Source organism: Gymnoscopelus braueri, assembly GCF_963280865.1.
Source record: "Gymnoscopelus braueri genome assembly, chromosome: 4".
NCBI lineage: Eukaryota > Metazoa > Chordata > Actinopteri > Myctophiformes > Myctophidae > Gymnoscopelus > Gymnoscopelus braueri.
In genome coordinates this window covers 57,959,687-57,976,649 of record NC_137605.1, presented here as the reverse complement: position 1 = coordinate 57,976,649, position 16,963 = coordinate 57,959,687, and the positions used below count along the sequence as shown (strand labels likewise).

At 41.2% G+C, this 16,963-nt stretch overlaps 1 protein-coding gene across 1 annotated transcript; it reads left to right on the top strand.

Moving 5' to 3' along the window:
- Positions 1-10,107: 10,107 nt before the first annotated feature.
- Positions 10,108-16,414, top strand: LOC308084832 (prostate-associated microseminoprotein-like). Its single transcript, XM_080427758.1, has 4 exons — positions 10,108-10,230; positions 10,689-10,809; positions 11,752-11,860; positions 15,094-16,414. The coding sequence occupies exons 2-4, from the start codon at positions 10,698-10,700 to the stop codon at positions 15,266-15,268; spliced, it is 396 nt and encodes a 131-aa protein (XP_080283884.1). The 5' UTR covers positions 10,108-10,230; positions 10,689-10,697; the 3' UTR covers positions 15,269-16,414.
- Positions 16,415-16,963: the final 549 nt, after the last annotated feature.

Below are 16,963 nucleotides of genomic sequence, written 5' to 3'. Positions count from 1 at the left end.
CAAATCACATATTTTTCAATCCTGGTCTGTTATTATTGAAAATTGGATTATTTGACAGTCTTACTAGCCTAGTAGCCTTACTATCAACTAATTACGTTGATTTACAAGCTGTTATCATAAGATAAAACAACATTCTGAAATAGCGAGGACAACATTGCATCTGGTGTCTGCATAGGTGCAGTGGCATAGCCTACCTTCACTTTTCCCGTGGGTTACTTTCGTATCAAAAGGGGCCTGTTTATTATTAAAATATTTAATGTATCTGAATATGTAACTACCCTAACGTATTGCTGGCTTACTAACAACATACATGCATGCACACTGATCAACGTGTTTGTGCACTGAACACGTGTGTGCTGCTAATAATAAATAAAATAGCGAAACCAAATAATATTAGTTTTAATCAAGAACGTGTACCATTAAAGCCAGGATTATGGCTTTAATTGTACATGTTCTTAATCGAGGTTCATAGCAGGAGTAAAATTACACCTCGCTGACCGTGAGTCCGGGAGGAAAATGCGCGCGGGGAAAATCTAGCCTGGCACAAATGACTAGATGGAGTTGCATCATGATCCAAGGCATCCGGAGATTTTGATGACCTACTGTTCAATAGTTATTGATGCCTTAGTGTGTTTTTAAACTTAAAACTTTGTATTAGTTGTGTACTGGGGGGGGGGGTCTCTTAGCATTGCTTTGAATTTGATCATTGTTACCTTTTTCTTGACTTTTTATGCCATGTAGCACTTTGAGATTTGTGTCAAATGTAAAGTGCATTACAAATAAAATGTATTATTATTATTATAAAAAATGTATTAAGAGTTACAGTATAGGCCAAAGCGTGAAGCAGGCTGTTATAGAGCCACCATGAGGCCGATTTGAAAGAACTGGTGCAGAGTTTATTTTTTGCCTACTGACAGTGTGCATATGTTTCATGCCGATCAGTCCAACGGTGCCGTAGATTAGCTGTTACGGACAGACATAACAATGTGTCCTTGCATAGATTAACTTTTCAAAGTTAAGGGGGCAAAATGGAATGAGTCTTTCCCAACAAAACATGGATGAACCTAGACCAGTGAGCCAATGAATGGGGGTTGATCAAGTCCTATCATGTCTGGCTTGTTCTTATTCAAAGTCGGATTATTTGCCAGCTTTTGTGTGACACAATAGAATCATTTACACAGATGTAGGCAACAAGCTGATTTCATTGGAAGATTTTGTGGACGCATAAAACAAATCAACACATTCTGATATTGTGAGGCCCACCGCAGCATAATATCTGTAGGTGGCCAAATCCCTGTTCAATGTTATTTGTTTCGCTTTGGAGAGCTATGTGCCAGATCAACTGCTTAATTTGGTTGCATTTTGGAGTAAATGCACTTTTTATGGAATGCTGTATTTTAAACCTGAAATATTTTACACACTGACATAATACTTTGGGTTTAGGCTAATGCTTTTTGGTGGCTTTTGAAAACAGAAAACAGGCTTTTGAGAAGAAAACTCTTTATGACAAGGAACTGTATGTGTACTTGCCCACCAATACCGTTTGGAGGACATTCTCCTGTGACTTTCAGTGATGTTCAGGACTAGGCCAAATCATGGCCGATATGGGGATGATCTTGACGTCATCACTAGGACATCGTATGGACGGCTTTTTAGTGACCTAAAACAGCCTGATATACGGCCAGTTTGGGTGATTATAAAGTTGTTTAGATGACGTCTTGGAAATGACGTCAAAATCAAGACGTCATGATGACGCCATGATGACGTAATGATGATGTTATAATGACGTCCTCCGGTGACGTTCAGTACTAGGCCAGATCACAGCCGATATGGGGATGATCTTGACGTCATCACCAGGACATCGTATGGACGGCTTTTCAGTGACCTATAATGGTGGCTAGAGGAAGTCCATTTCCCAGCATGCACTGGGGCACCAAGGACTGTATTGTTCTTATTTGTGTAATTATTTGAATATGGGAATGAGTATTGGGGTTATGTTATCGGTCATTGTGTTCAGTGTTTTGTTGTGGTGTTATTTGGTGATTTATGTTTTTGTCTCCGCCGGAGGTGGAGAGTATGTTTTCGCTTCGTCCCGCCGTGTGTTAGCATGGCCCCTAGCCAAGCTAACATTGGTCAAGCTCCACGTGACACGTGTCAATATTTGACACCAATGCCTTTGATTGGCTAGAGGGACGCATGACGAAATAAAATCCTATAAATAGGTGTGTCACTTCAAAAAGCCTTTTACATTTTTGAAGTGAGGTAAGACAGGATCAATCAGCCTTGATTGGAACAGTACCTTCCAGTACAAATCACCCGTCCGTGCGTGTGTGTGTCCCTCTGAGAACACCTAACATTGGTCAAGCAAAGGCGCAGAAGGCCAAAGCTAAGAAAGCATACTCATCTACAACAGTAACACAGAAGAGGACTATAGAGTTGAAGTCTCAATACTGTAACAATTGGCCACCTTGATCAAATACATTATGTAGCACTAGAGAAAACTGACATAGATCAAACACACCAATCAACTGCTGAAACTGTTCAAGACAATGAAGATGAAGACAGACAAGCATTTGAACAAACCAGTCAATTACGAGGACTCCCATATGACACATTGCTTCAAGAAGAATTTTTTTTAGATGCAGACACTACATATTCAGTCGCCCCTATAGAACACCAAAAACTACGCGCATTCTACCAAGACGACCCGTTCTACCAAGACGACCCGTGCTATTAAAATAGCACGGGTCTGCTGGCGGAGACTTGTGCTCCGAGGAGCACATTTTCTAGTTTTAATGTAAATTTAGTTAATAAAACCATGAGTTTAAATGTCTGTTCATTTGGTCACTACCTCTCCCCTTTCCCCATTCTTCTGTATAGTATATGTTGGAATGGGCGTGTTGCTGTTGGTTGAGTTAATAGAGAGTTGTCATGGCTCTTATGGCCAACCAGACCTCAGGCCTTTACAATACATTGCTCTTTGACACTTTGCTGCACGCAATCAAATCAATATCAGCCAGTGTCTTGTATAAATGTAAATGACAACTTGTTTAAATGGGCCCAAAATAGGAGACACAAAGCCAGATAATGTTGTGGTGACGGCTGTCAGTGACGTTCAGAACTAGGCCAGATCACAGCCGATATGGGGTCGCTTATCACCCAAACTGGCCGTCTGTTTTAGGTCACTAAAAAGCTGTCCATACGGATGATTTGAACGTGATGACGTACAAATCACATATCGGCCATGATCTGGCCTAGTCCTGAACGTCATGATGACGTCATGATGACGTTCTTCGGTGACGTTCAGGACAAGGTCAGATCACAGCCAATATGGGATGATTTTGACGTAATTTCCAGGACGTCATCTAAGCGTCTTTCTCATCACCCACACTGGCCGTAATAGCGGCTGTTTAAGGTCACCACAAAGCTGTCCATAAGATGTTCTGGTGATGACGTCCAAATCATCTCTACATGCCATGTAGGGATGTTCATAACTAGGCCAGATCACAGCCCATGTAGTACATGGGCTGTGATCTGGCCTAGTTGTGAACATCATTGAAAGACGTCATGATTACGTGTTGAGCGGGACGTCATCTAAGCGGCTTTTTCATCACCCAGTCTGGCCGTAGGCTGTTTGAGGTCACTACAAAGCCGTCCATAAGATGTCCTGGTGATGACGTCCAAATCATCCCCACATGGGCCATGATCTGGCCTAGTCTTGAACGTCACTGAAAGACGTCATGATGACGTCCTTCTGTGACGTTCTGGACTAGGCCAGATCACAGCCCATATGGGGATGATTTGGACGTGTTGCGCGGGACGACATCTAAACGGCTTTTTCATCACCCACACTGGCCGCAAAAGCAGCTGTTTGAGGTCACTACAAAGCCATCCATAAGATGTCCTGGTGATGACGTCCAAATCATCCCCACTTGGGCTGTGATCTGGCCTAGTCGTGAACATCACTGAAAGACGTCATGATCACGTGTTGAGTGGAACGTCATCTAAACGGCTTTCTCATCACCCAAAATGGCTGTCAAACAGAAAAAGGCCATAATTTTGTCCCGGTGATGACGTCCTGGAAACGACGTAAAGATCATCCCCATATGGACTGTGATTTGACCTAGTCTTGAAAGGTCAAATCCCGTCTTTTAACTGGTACAAGAAAATTCGACCATATCACACCCATCTTAGCATCCCTCCATTGGTTACCAGTTGAATCTAGAATCACTTTTAAAATAGGCTAGGCTAGGTCTTGCTCCAGCCTATATTTCGGACCTACTCCTCCCCTATGTGCCTACTCGTAGTTTGAGATCCTCAAATCAAGCGCTCCTGGCCGTTCCAAAAGGTCAGTTAAATTCAAAAGGCCGTATGTCCTTCGCCTTCAGGGCCCCTACTCTTTGGAATGCCCTACCCCTGGAGATCAGGCTCACTGAGTCTGTCCCTCGGTTTAAATCCCTCCTTAAAACCCACTTTTATAGATTGGCTTTTAACCCCCACTCCTAGTCAATTATACTAGTCTATCTCCGCTGGTTCTGCACCGGTATGAAAGTGAATTGTACCTGTGCATTCCTGCATTGTTTTCTGCATTGTTTTTAATCTTTTTTTGTTACTGTTTTCTTTTCTTGTTTTTCTTTGTGAAGCACTTTGTAACACAGTTTTGAGAGGTGCTATATAAATAAAGTTGTATTATTATTATTTATTACTAAGAGGCTTTGATTTGATTGTGAAGACTACTTTGGATCTGATGGATAGGGTTCTGTGCAGACTGCAGTCCATTTAGAAACACTTGGTTGGACCCTACCTGATGGTAGTGTCACTGTTGCCAGGTCCATTGCTCCTAACATTATCAGAATGGCAGCTGCTAAATCCTCTGATCTCTGATGACCATAACATTCTCCGTGTCCTCCTCTTGACTTCTATAGAGCACCGAAGTCTGACGTAATTTACACATCCTAGGTTTGTCTACCTGGTTCGCGGTTTTCCACCCCCATTCTGAATCCCATAGACGTATTTAATATCGCGTCAAATAAGAACTGTGTTCCAAAAATAAACAAATGACCCCGGCGATTTTACTCTTATGGATATGAAACATCAACTGACGGTGAGAAAACGCTAATGTTACTTCCGCAGAATTAATAAAATTTTCGCCAGAAACAGACTGTATCAAATATAAGTGACTGACTATCATAAACGATACAGAACCTCCTCCCTGACAATATCGCCGAGACAGTTTGTTTATTTTTGGACCACAATTCTTATATGAGACGATTCTATGATGACCCAATGTTATTCTCCATAGAGAAATTACTTTACGAACCTGGGGATGAACGAGTGACGTCAGGACTTCTGTACTCTATACCTTCGGTTTTGGTCAAACTACCCCCCAACTTGGAAGCACCAGGAGGTTGTTTGTTTATAATTATTCACAACGTGGTCGCTAGTTTGAGTCTTGGCGGGGGTCTATCACTTTCTGTTTATTTTTCCTCAGTAGCTTTCACTGTTTTAAAATACTTGCTTAAATATACACAGCTAGCACAGATAGCTCTTGTATCCTCTTATTATGTTGTTGAGCTCCTGATTATTTTCTTTCCGACTTGTATTCCACCAGCAACACGTTATTTCATTCACTGCTTGTTTACAAGAACGCCTCGTCCAAAACACTCGCCCCAAAACACACGCCCCGGGTATATCTGGCGGCCTCGGTCGGCGAAAAACATTGGGGCGAGTGTGTTTTGGGGCGAGTGCTTTGGGCTGCGTTTCTCGACAGACACACACACACACACTCACCCGCCCCCTGATGACAGGCTCCACTGCTCCGCTGCACACAGCCAGTTAATTGATAAAACCAAGATTTTAAACGCATATCTGAAAACTGGAGCCTATCAATCAAATTGCGGGACAGCGTCTCAATTTGCGGGACGCTTGAAAAGTCACTGAAATGCAGGACTGTCCCGCACAAAGCGGGACATATGGTCACCCTATGTCCACACATCACGCAAATCAGTAGGCCTATACAGTATGGACGCATCTGTTAGATCTTTCCTATTTCATCCTGATTGGCTAAGATGGCTAAGATTGGCTTCCAAAGTTTGCAGGAGTGGTCCGTTTTGAACAAAATGCCACAAATCATGAACTCAGCTTCCAATTGCTGTGCTTTTGTGCTATAGGGTTATGTGGTTATTTTTTTTACTGTGAAGACAAATATCCCTTTGGTGACAATAAAGACTATTATTATTAAACTTTGTGCGCACATTCCAAAGCCAAGGAAGAACCTTCATTCCAATTTTGTCTAATCTCCTCATGGTGGCACTACAACAGCCCATTTGACTGATCTGGGCCCAGGAAATTAGTAGAATTATCCTGCGCTGTGATTGGCCAATCACAGCCTATTCAGGACTGTGATTGGCCAGTGTCACATGACACATGTGCATAGCCCTATATAAGCAACCATAACTTGAAAAAAATTCAAGTTATGGTTTTGTCCATCATAAAGAGTGTTTCAATAAATGTATTTATCCTTTGTACATGATTGATCGACTCCATTCAGTATTGTGATTAGCTAGCAAGACACCGCCCACTTCACACAGGGTGTGATTTTTTTATATTACTCCTGCAGATTTTATCCAAACGTCATGCAAATCGGTATCCTTATCCTTATCCTTACACAGTATCTCTGTAGTCATGTGATCTACACGAATCTGTCCGATTTCCCATATTCCAAGGTTGGCTAAGGTTGGCTTCCAAAGTTTGCAGGATTGGTCCGTTTTGAACAAAATGCCTCAAATCATGAACGCAGCCTGCGATTTCCGTGAAATTTCACACGCACGTTCCCACTACAAGCCAAGGAAGAAATGGCACCCTTTTCACATTGGCCTGTTATAGTGCCACCAGCAGGTCTAATTTATTTCCCCTGCATTCCTTGGATCCTGACGCAACATTTATGCCAGATAAAATGTTCCACCATTTTGTGTCTTCTTCAAAACACACTTATTGCTACTACAGATCTTGTGCAAAACTCCCACAAATCTGTAGGCATTATCTCTGGGGTTATACGATCAAGATGTATGAGTCAGATTTGTCAGATCCCATTCCAATTGAGTGTGACTGCCTTGACTGCCTGTGACTGCAGGCCCTAGTTAGGCAATCCGGTCTGGTTTGTTTCATGTTATAAAATTTCATTATTAACCATACAATATTATTTCTGGTATGTGAAACGTCCACATTTTGTAGTGGTTTTGTTATTGTTTCTGCTTTAAGTAAATTATAAGGTATAAGGGTAGGCATTATAAGCTACGGCTTCAGCTACACCTTTTTGGTCCAAGTATTGTTTTTGAAATGTTTGTTGAAACTAACCCTGTACATGGCTTAAGACTAAAATTAAACTATTTATGTTTCCTTATTTATTTTTGTATACATCTACTTAGTCTTACTTCATCTTTGGTTTTCGTTAGTTTGTCTCATGTTTGCTTTGGCGAGTAAAACACAACAAGTAAAACATTTGAGTACTTTTTCCACCACTGAACAGAGGCAGAGTTCAGCACCAAGGACAGCGCCTCTGCCTGGGGCAAATCATTGGGGGGAGGTACTATGTTCCACTTTACTTACTTACCCAGCTTGATGTGCTGACACCCGCTCTCTGACTAACTACCTGAAGACAAGCTGTGCTGAGTTTCGGTGCTGATCAAGCTTCCACTAGGTACAGTAATGCCCTCACTCTCAGTCTTCACTGGCTCTCCTCGATGGACAGACGGGCGCTCAGGCGGTAAGCGAGAACCTCCACTTTTCCTTCACATTCATTGTGTTTGGTGAGATACATTTCCTGACTATGGCCTTCTTTCTGTTATAGGCAATGTAGGGACTTTGACTGAAGGCTTGAACTGTTTGCATGGACTAACCCAGACCGGGAATACTTTATGTTATTTACTCACCTTGGTTTGAACCTACCCCCTTCCCCAACTATTTTAATTTTCCCTTGAATAAATGTCACATTGGCTTTTCAAAACTCTGTATCTTTTGTGTTGGTTTTGTTAGTAGTCACAACGTGTGCTATGTACAGTAGGTCTTTGTCTGAGGTCTGCTCTGTACAGATAGTGTTTATATGTACAGTAGGTCTATGAGGTCTGTACAGATAGTGTTAATATGTACAGTAGGTCTATGAGGTCTGCTCTGTACAGATAGTGTTTATATGTACAGTAAGTCTATGAGGTCTACTCTGTACAGATAGTGTTTATATGTATAGTAGGTCTATGTCTGAGGTCTACTCTGTACAGATAGTGTTTATATAGGTCTATGTCTGAGGTCTGCTCTGTACAGATAGTGTTTATATACTGTAGGTCTATGTCTGAGGTCTGCTCTGTACAGATAGTGTTTATATAGGTCTATGTCTTAGGTCTGCTCTGTACAGATAGTGTTTATATGTACAGTAGGTCCATGTCTGAGGTCTGCTCTGTACAGATAGTGTTTATATGTACAGTAGGTCTATGTCAGAGGTCTGCTCTGTACAGATAGTGTTTATATGTACAGTAGGTCTATGTCAGAGGTCTGCTCTGTACAGATAGTGTTTATATACAGTAGGTCTATGAGGTCTACTGTGCACAGATAGTGTTTATATGTACAGTAGGTGTTGTAACTGGGTTACATAGTTAATTGTGAAGTTAATTCATTTGCATGATTGACTAAAAGCTGCTAAAATCATACAGTATTATTTACAGTTAAAAAGAGTTAAAAAGATTGATTTTATTTAATACAGTCTATTGATATTGATTTATTTGGTTAACATTGATTGACACTGAATTGTGACTTTTCTATTTGTTTAGCCTATCAAAGGGTTAACTTGCAAAAACACAATGCATTGCGGCTAAAACCAGATGTTAGAAAATACCAGGATTCTGTTGTTATTATTCAGTGATATTGAGCAATACTAGCTTCCGCACAAATGAATGAATGCCAAGTGATAACAAGCCAAAAGAGCGTTATTGTACCATTTTTGTAAACCACACTTTTTCTTATATAAACATCAAGCTTTATTTTCATGGTCCGCCGTCCTGTCAAGTCTTTTTGATCGTAGTCATTCCACAGTATAGGACTATGTCTGAGGTGACACTGTCACTGACAACCACTGTCACTATGTCTAGTGACAGTTTGGTTAGTAGTCCTTAAGGTGTATGGGGCGCAGTGGTTCAGGGGTAGAGTGGCCGGGTAGAGTGAACTGGAAAACCGCAAGGTTCCCAGTTCGATCCCGGGCTGGGGCGCTCCCCTAGAGTTAGTGTCGAAGTGTCCTTGAGCAAGACACTGAACCCCTAATTGCTCCCGATGAGCAGGTTGGTGCCTTGCATGGTTTCCTCCGCCATCGGTGTATGAATGTGTGTGTGAATGGGTTAATGGCACAATCAATGTAAAGCGCTTCGGATAGAAGCGCTATATAAATGCACCATTTACCATTTAAGGTGGTTGATATCTCCAGTAGATACAAAAATGTAGAAACTGCAGCAAAAATGCATCACCACTCACATGATTGCAGTTACAGTATACTTGACTGAACAATACAACAGAAAATGCCTTTACAGTCATAACGTGACCAACATTAGATATGGAATCTATAAATAGCAAATGCCATCTCAATGTGAACAGAGGTCACATCATTGTGTTTTTTTATTTGGACACACGCCACACATGCACCGTGTCACGCACGCACACACACACACACACACACACACACCGTGTCACGCACACACACACACACACACACACACACACACACACACACACACACACAGAGAGAGACAACAGGCCGGTGGGTAAACAGATCCTGTCGATGGTGTCCGAGGTAATGTTATCTGAACAAGTGCACACTGTGTACACTGTTTATTACACTGCCTGCGTGTGTGTGTGTGTGTGTGTGTGTGTGTGTGTGTCGTGTGTGTCGGCGTGTGTGCGTGCGTGTGTGTTAGTGTGTGGGGGGGATGGGGTGGGGGGCAACAGACGTAAGGAGATAAAGACATGAGCACAGTATAAATATGAGATGACACACAGAGAGAAAGATAGAGTAAGAGAGAGAGAGAGAGAGAGAGAGAGAGAGAGAGAGAGAGAGAGAGAGAGAGAGAGAGAGAGAGAGAGAGAGACTCAAATGATACACAGGGGGAGAGGGGAGGAACAAGAATAAATGTTAAGAGGTTGATATCGAGCAGAGGACTGAATTAGACCCTGAATCTCATCACAACATCAAAGGTAAGATGAACTGGTGGTACATTAATTTGAGTACTGTACTTAGGTACAATGTTGAGAGTATTTGTACTTGACTTGATTATTATCTATTTTTGGATACTGGATATTGTACTTTTGACACTACATTTATAGGAATGGAGAAATTATGAATTAACCACTTTAGCCTTATTTTAAAAAATAAAATAAAAGTTGTGTACCATTTTTTTTTGTTAAAGTAAGTGTTAAATAGCTCTATATTCTTATAATCATTGCTATAGAGTGTTTGTTCAGGAGTGAGCAGTAAGTAATGAAAAGTAAATACATAAATTGATAAAAGCATACATTTATAAATAGACAACATTGGAACTTGAGCTCTGTAAATTAGAATTTTCTCAAAATGTGGAGTTCTCTCTCCCTATCGGAGGAAGGGTGCAAGTAGAGACCCCTGTGGCACTCCGGTCAACGAAGTCATGTGTTTTCAGTTTGCAGACATGGCAGAGTCCTACTGGAGGACAGTGATCAGTGCACTGGTCTTAATTCTGACCTGTAATACGTCCTGTCTGGCTGTTTATAACAGCGGAGAGTGCTTCTTTAACACCAAAGGTAAGGTCTGAGTGTGTGTGTGTGTGTGTGTGTGTGTGTGTGTGTGTGTGTGTGTGTGTGTGTGTGTGTGTGTGTGTGTGTGTGTGTGTATACGCGTGTGTGTGTGTATACGCGCACTCACGCGCACATGTGTGTGCACAGTAAAATCCTCTTAAAGTCTTAAAGGGATAGGTTTGCCCCCAAAATGACTTTTTTCCTATTTATTAGTCAATCCCTTTCATTAATATATTTGTTACTCTGAGAGTGTGCAAATTTAACACATTTAAATGGTCACATTTGTACACTCTCTGAGTTAACCTGCATAGTTTAACATTTTAACTGGAATTTGACAAGAGTGCATTTGGACAGGGGATGAACTGCAATTTGTATGCAGTACCTCTTGTCAACCAGTAGATGTCCTACCTGGCCATCGGATCTAAATAGAAGAGCAGGTTGCTCAACCACCACCAATGCAGTTGTGTCAGTAGTAGGCCAACATTATGTATTAGATTTTCTTTCACAATCAACGCATTCTGTTAAGTCATCTTTAACATACTCTACCAAATGAATGTGAAAAAGCAGTATTTAGTTTTTATGCACCACATTATCTGGAACAAACTCCCACAAAACTGCAGGTCTGTTGCCACTCTTATTTCTTTTAAAACACAACTAAAGCCGTTGATTGAGTTATTTCCCTGTTTTATTCTGCACTGTACTTGTATTTGTTTTTTACTTCTTTTGTTTTATCGTATCCTAATGTCATTTTATAATGGTGTTTCTTTTGCTTGATGTTTTGTGTAAAGCACATTAAAATTGCGTCGTTGATGAAATGTGCTAAACAAATAAAATGGCCTTGCCTTGCCTTTAACCATACATGATGGTCAAAGCAAACATGTATTCACTAAACAAGGTATGAATAGGTATGCACTTTAAAATCAACTCAGTGTATTGTGGCGTTTTCAGGGACTTGTGAACACATGGGTCAGGTGTATGCGTTAGGGGAGAACTGGATGACCAAGGACTGCTACCAGTGTGTCTGCATGGAACCCTTTGGTGTTGGATGCTGTGAATAGTAAGTTACGTCTGTCTGTGATTTTTACTCTCAAGCTGTGCTATAGTAATCTCTCAAGAACAGATTCAGAGCTGCGCTACTGAAGAAAGACTCAGCTACCTTTAAGTCCCTCAGAAAGTTCTGTGACCTGCACAGCTTTACCCAGCTGATAAAGCATTTTACAAGGGTAGGCATTGCTTCTCAATCAATCATAGACCTAGTGTTGACAACGGACCAATCCAGAATTTCCAAGAGTGGAGTGATTGAGTGTAGCTTAAGTGATCACAATATCATTTTCTGCACTCGGAAGATTCACGGACCTGGAGCTTATTGTCACAGGACAATCAGCTGCAGGTCTATGAAACACTACTCAAGTGATCTTCTAACAACAGCTCTTGGAAAAATGGACTGGTCCCATGTCCTAAATTGCACCTCTGTGGAGGAGTCCTGGTCCTGTTTCAAAAAAGCTTTTTTGTGTGTACTTGATAACATCGCACCCACAAAGGTGGTGAGGGTCAAAGCTAGCACAGAACCTTGGATGAAGGGTGACATTTTGAATGCCATCAAACTCAGGAACAAAAGCTACTCCGAGCTCAGGAAAAACAAAAGTGAGCAGCTACTTGAAAAGTGCAGAAATCTACGAAATGTAGTTACTAAATTGATCAGAAATGCCAAAAAGAATTTCTTAAATGAGAACATAGAGGCAAACAAAAGCCACCCACAAAAACTGTGGGAGGCACTAAAACAATTAGGCTGCAACGGAAAAATTCAGACTAAATCTACAAACATTTGCATTATTTCAAGTGGCTCGCTCACTACCGACAAGCAATTGGTAGCGGACTGTTTTAACAGTTTCTTCACCACAGTTGAAACCCAGTTGGTAAGCAAACTCCCTCAGCATTCAGGTCTGTATGGCTCCGACCACATTCAAGCTCACTATGAGAAACTAGGGGCTAAAAAAGATTCCTTCTTTTTCAAACCTGTATTGACTGATGATGTGCAAAACAAACTCCTCGCCCTACAGCCAAACAAGGCCACCGGCCTTGACAACATCCCCACCAGATTCCTCAGAGACGCAGCGGTCTCCATTGCTCCCATAGTAGCCCACATTACAAACTTATCCATCAGTCAGTGTCACGTCCCACAAGAATTCAAGTTGGCAAGAGTAATCCCTCTATTTAAAAAAGGAAGCAAACTAGATCCTGGCAACTATAGGCCTGTTTCCATCCTTGTTCCATCTCAAAGGTTATAGAGCGATCAATCCAAGAACAAATCAACAGCTACCTCAGCGAGCGTAAACTGTTGTTTGAATTCCAATCAGGCTTCAGAACATCCCACTCCACTGACACATGCCTACTATATTTGACCGACTACATCAAACGTGAGGTAGACTCGGGCAAATACTGTGGCATGGTCATGCTGGACCTCCAAAAGGCGTTTGACACTGTAAACCACGCAATTCTACTTGATAAGCTGAGGGCGATTGGTTTTGATTGCACATCACTAAATTGGATGAGATCTTACTTGGAGGGTAGAGAACAAGTGGTTGACATCAACGGAACCATGTCCTCATCCCTCCCGGTGAGCTGCGGGGTTCCTCAAGGCAGCATTCTAGGGGCGTTACTGTTCCTTCTATACATTAACGACATGAATGCTGCCTGTAACTGCAAACTGTTCCTGTTAGCTGATGACTCGGCACTCCTGATCTCGGGTGAGGACAAGTTGCAAGTTGAGGAAGCTCTCAGCTCTGAACTCTCAAAAATCCGTACCTGGCTTACCGATAACAAACTGTCTCTACACCTTGGGAAAACTGAATCCATCCTATTTGGGACCAAACATTCCCTCAGTAAAATGAAGGTAAATGACTTCAAGGTCAAAGTCGATGACACAATCATCACTAGCAAAGAAGAGATTACCTATTTGGGATGTATTCTGGACAAATACCTGTCAGGTGAAAGAATGGCAACAAAGGTGGTCAAAGGAGTAAACCAGAGAACCAGATTTATGGGCAGAGTTTCCTCTTTTGTCAACCCTCAGGCCCTCAGGACCCTCTCAGGGGCCCTGATTCAGCCCCTTTTTGACTATGCTAGCTCCTCTTGGTACTCCAACACCTCAGTGTCACTGCAGACTAAGCTTCAAACCTCCCAAAACAAACTGATCCGACTACTTCTCGGACTGGGGCCCATGACCCACCTCTCTCCCACTCACTTTGCCAGCCTAGGCTGGCTCAGGGTGGAAGACAGGGTTAAACAACTAAAAATGGGTCTGGTCTTCAAAATTGTAAATGCAGATTTGCCCGAAATGCCCCCTATACCCGCATATCTGTATAAATACCTCGAAAAAGTTAGTGACACCCACAGCCACGAAACTAGAGGGAGTGTAAACAACAATCTGGTACCACCCACCCATAAAACAAACATGGGCAAATTCTCCTTCTATAGCACAGCCACCAAGGAATGGAATAGTCTAACCCCATCCCTCAAAAAATGCAGTTCGCTGGGCTCATTCAAAACAGCCCTAAAAACCCATCTTTCTGGAGGCCGAAAGAGGAGCTAGTACCAGTTTCCCTGTAGACAGACGACCCCCCCCCCTCCTCTTTTTGTACATATTTTGTATTTCCTCATGCTTTTTTTGTATATAATTTTCATTTTTCCATGCTTCCCCCCCCCTTTTTTTTGTACATATATTTTTTAAATGCTTTTTATTGTACATTGTGGTACTTTTTCTGTATTACCTGTATTTTCATGTTGATTTTTGAACTGTTTGGTTGCTACTATATATGTCTATGAAATTAACTCAAGGACCCCAACGGAAACAAGTCCGCAAGGACTTTTTTGGCCGGACCTTTTAGACAAAAGCATTATAAATGTAACTGTGTTGTTTTACATTCTTTTGCCTAATAAAAATTTCAATCAATCAATCAATCAATCTGTCGGTATAGCCCCGTTCAGAACGTGTCAACATTGGCCTAGTGGCCGTGCCTTCAGATCAGGAAGCAGGCCACGCTTTACCCAATCAAATGTAGTGGGCGGGATTTATATCTGTGCGTTCGCTTCCCACTGGAAACAAACCCAACGGAGAAAAAAAAAATATATATATATATATATATATATATGTTTATATAAATATATTTATATTTATATTTATATTTATATTTATATTTATATTTATATTTATATCTATTTTTATTAACATAATGTTTTTGTGTGCGCGTGTGTATAATATGTAGTAATGTGTGTGTATCTCGCCCACAGTGGGTCTCAGCCAGTGGACTACCCCTCCTGGTGTGAGGTCATCCGCAAGCCAGACTCCTGTGCCATCGTCGCCGTGATGAGAGCCAATCACAAGCTGCCCTGTCTGTGGGGGCGGGGCCGCCTCAGACCCGCCTCCAGGCTACCATGGAAACCCGGCAATGAGCCCTTGTTCTGATTTAAACACCCAAGTGTTTAAATCAGCACAACAACAACAACAATAACAACAACAACAACAATAATAATTCTGACATGGATACATTGTTCTGGGCTGAAAATATTCAGACGATCGATAGTAGGGCTGCACAATTAACCAAAAATAATGTATATCGAAACCGACATTTACAGGACGACTTTTCAACCGTATATTAATATGATTGGCCCTCACTATATATGCTCATTATAAGATGGCACCATTTCCATCTAGTCACTCTGTGTCTCAGAGGAGGGCTGTGGACAGTTCAGAAACATGCCTACCAGTGACATCATTGACGGGGATTCCAAACTTATAGAAACCACAGCCTTTCTCTTCCTGAAAAGTTAACATGCTGAAATAAAAGACATCATTCTTGCCTTAATAATAATAAAAATATATATAATAATAATAAATATGTTGTGTGAAATGACCAGACCTGCCTACTGATGATGTCACTGGTAGGCAGGTTTCTGAACTGTCCACAGCCCTACTCTGGGACACAGAGTGAATAGTCAGAAATGGTGCCATATTATCATGAGCATTAGGACCAATTATATGAAGACAGGTTGAAAATGGTTGAAGTTGTCCTTTAAATAATCGAGAAACACTTTTTGTCCCTTATCAACGAATCAACACATTCCATTAAAAAGTCTGATTTACCACTGAACTTATACTTTGTTGTACAATGGCGCTGTATACAAATTGTGAAAATAGCCAATCTACAGTGAGTTTGTAGATCTGCTATTTTCACTTTTCTTTTAATCTATCGTAGTCGAGACAAAAGTCATACATAATGGTCATATTGATTTAAGTCCTATCACCCAGCACTAATCCACTGCATAGCAATACACACATGTCATATTTATATGTGAAATTGATCTATAATAATAATAATGATCTATAAGCAAAGACCCAGATGAAGCTGTATCATTACTATGGGCCAAGATGCTATCTTTTATAACAACAATCTGACAATAATGATCACAGATTGGATAAGATAAAACCTGGTGTAACTTCTAACTTAATTTATTGTATTTTCTATGTTCATGCTTTAGTCAGTTTGTTATGTTGTGGCCAGGATTCTGATATATTTGTTTGTAATTATGAAATAAAAAGTTATTGATTGATTGTATGGACTTGTCATTTGCGTGCGTGTGTGTGTGTGTATGTGCGTGCGTGCGGGCGTGTGTGTGCTAGGGCATTCACGAATAGTGATTTTTAGCATTCGAATTATTCGACCTATAAGTATTCGAATATTCGATTAATCGATTTGATTATTATAAAAAAAGAAAATGTGTGCGCGCCCGTGCGTGTGTGTGTGTGTGTGAGTTTAGTGTGAGTATTATAGTCCCACCACATATCCGGCGAGTAGCATTTACTCAAAGGATGCTTCAAAAGGCCAAAGACTCCCTATCTACCAATCCATGCAGACATCTACAACCCACCCACTGCTCCATTTTCATCTAGATGACCAATTTGGAATTCATTCATTTGAATGGTGTGGTCACCATCACCATCTTATAAGAATAGTAGTAATAATAATCATTATAATGATACATGAATATAAGGTGCTTGAGTGGAACGTAACAATGTAATCTAGGGATGCCATGGATGAGAACATTGTATAGGGCAAGGGTTCGAGGCATTACAATTTAGTTTGACTTTGATAAATGTTTT

Coding starts and splice junctions, on each gene's coding strand:
- LOC308084832 (XM_080427758.1), top strand. CDS start 10,698: ATGGCAGAGTCCTACTGGAGGACAGTGATCAGTGCACTGGTCTTAATT. Junction 10,810..11,751: donor GTGCTTCTTTAACACCAAAG/GTAAGGTCTGAG, acceptor TGGCGTTTTCAG/GGACTTGTGAACACATGGGT. Junction 11,861..15,093: donor GGTGTTGGATGCTGTGAATA/GTAAGTTACGTC, acceptor TCTCGCCCACAG/TGGGTCTCAGCCAGTGGACT.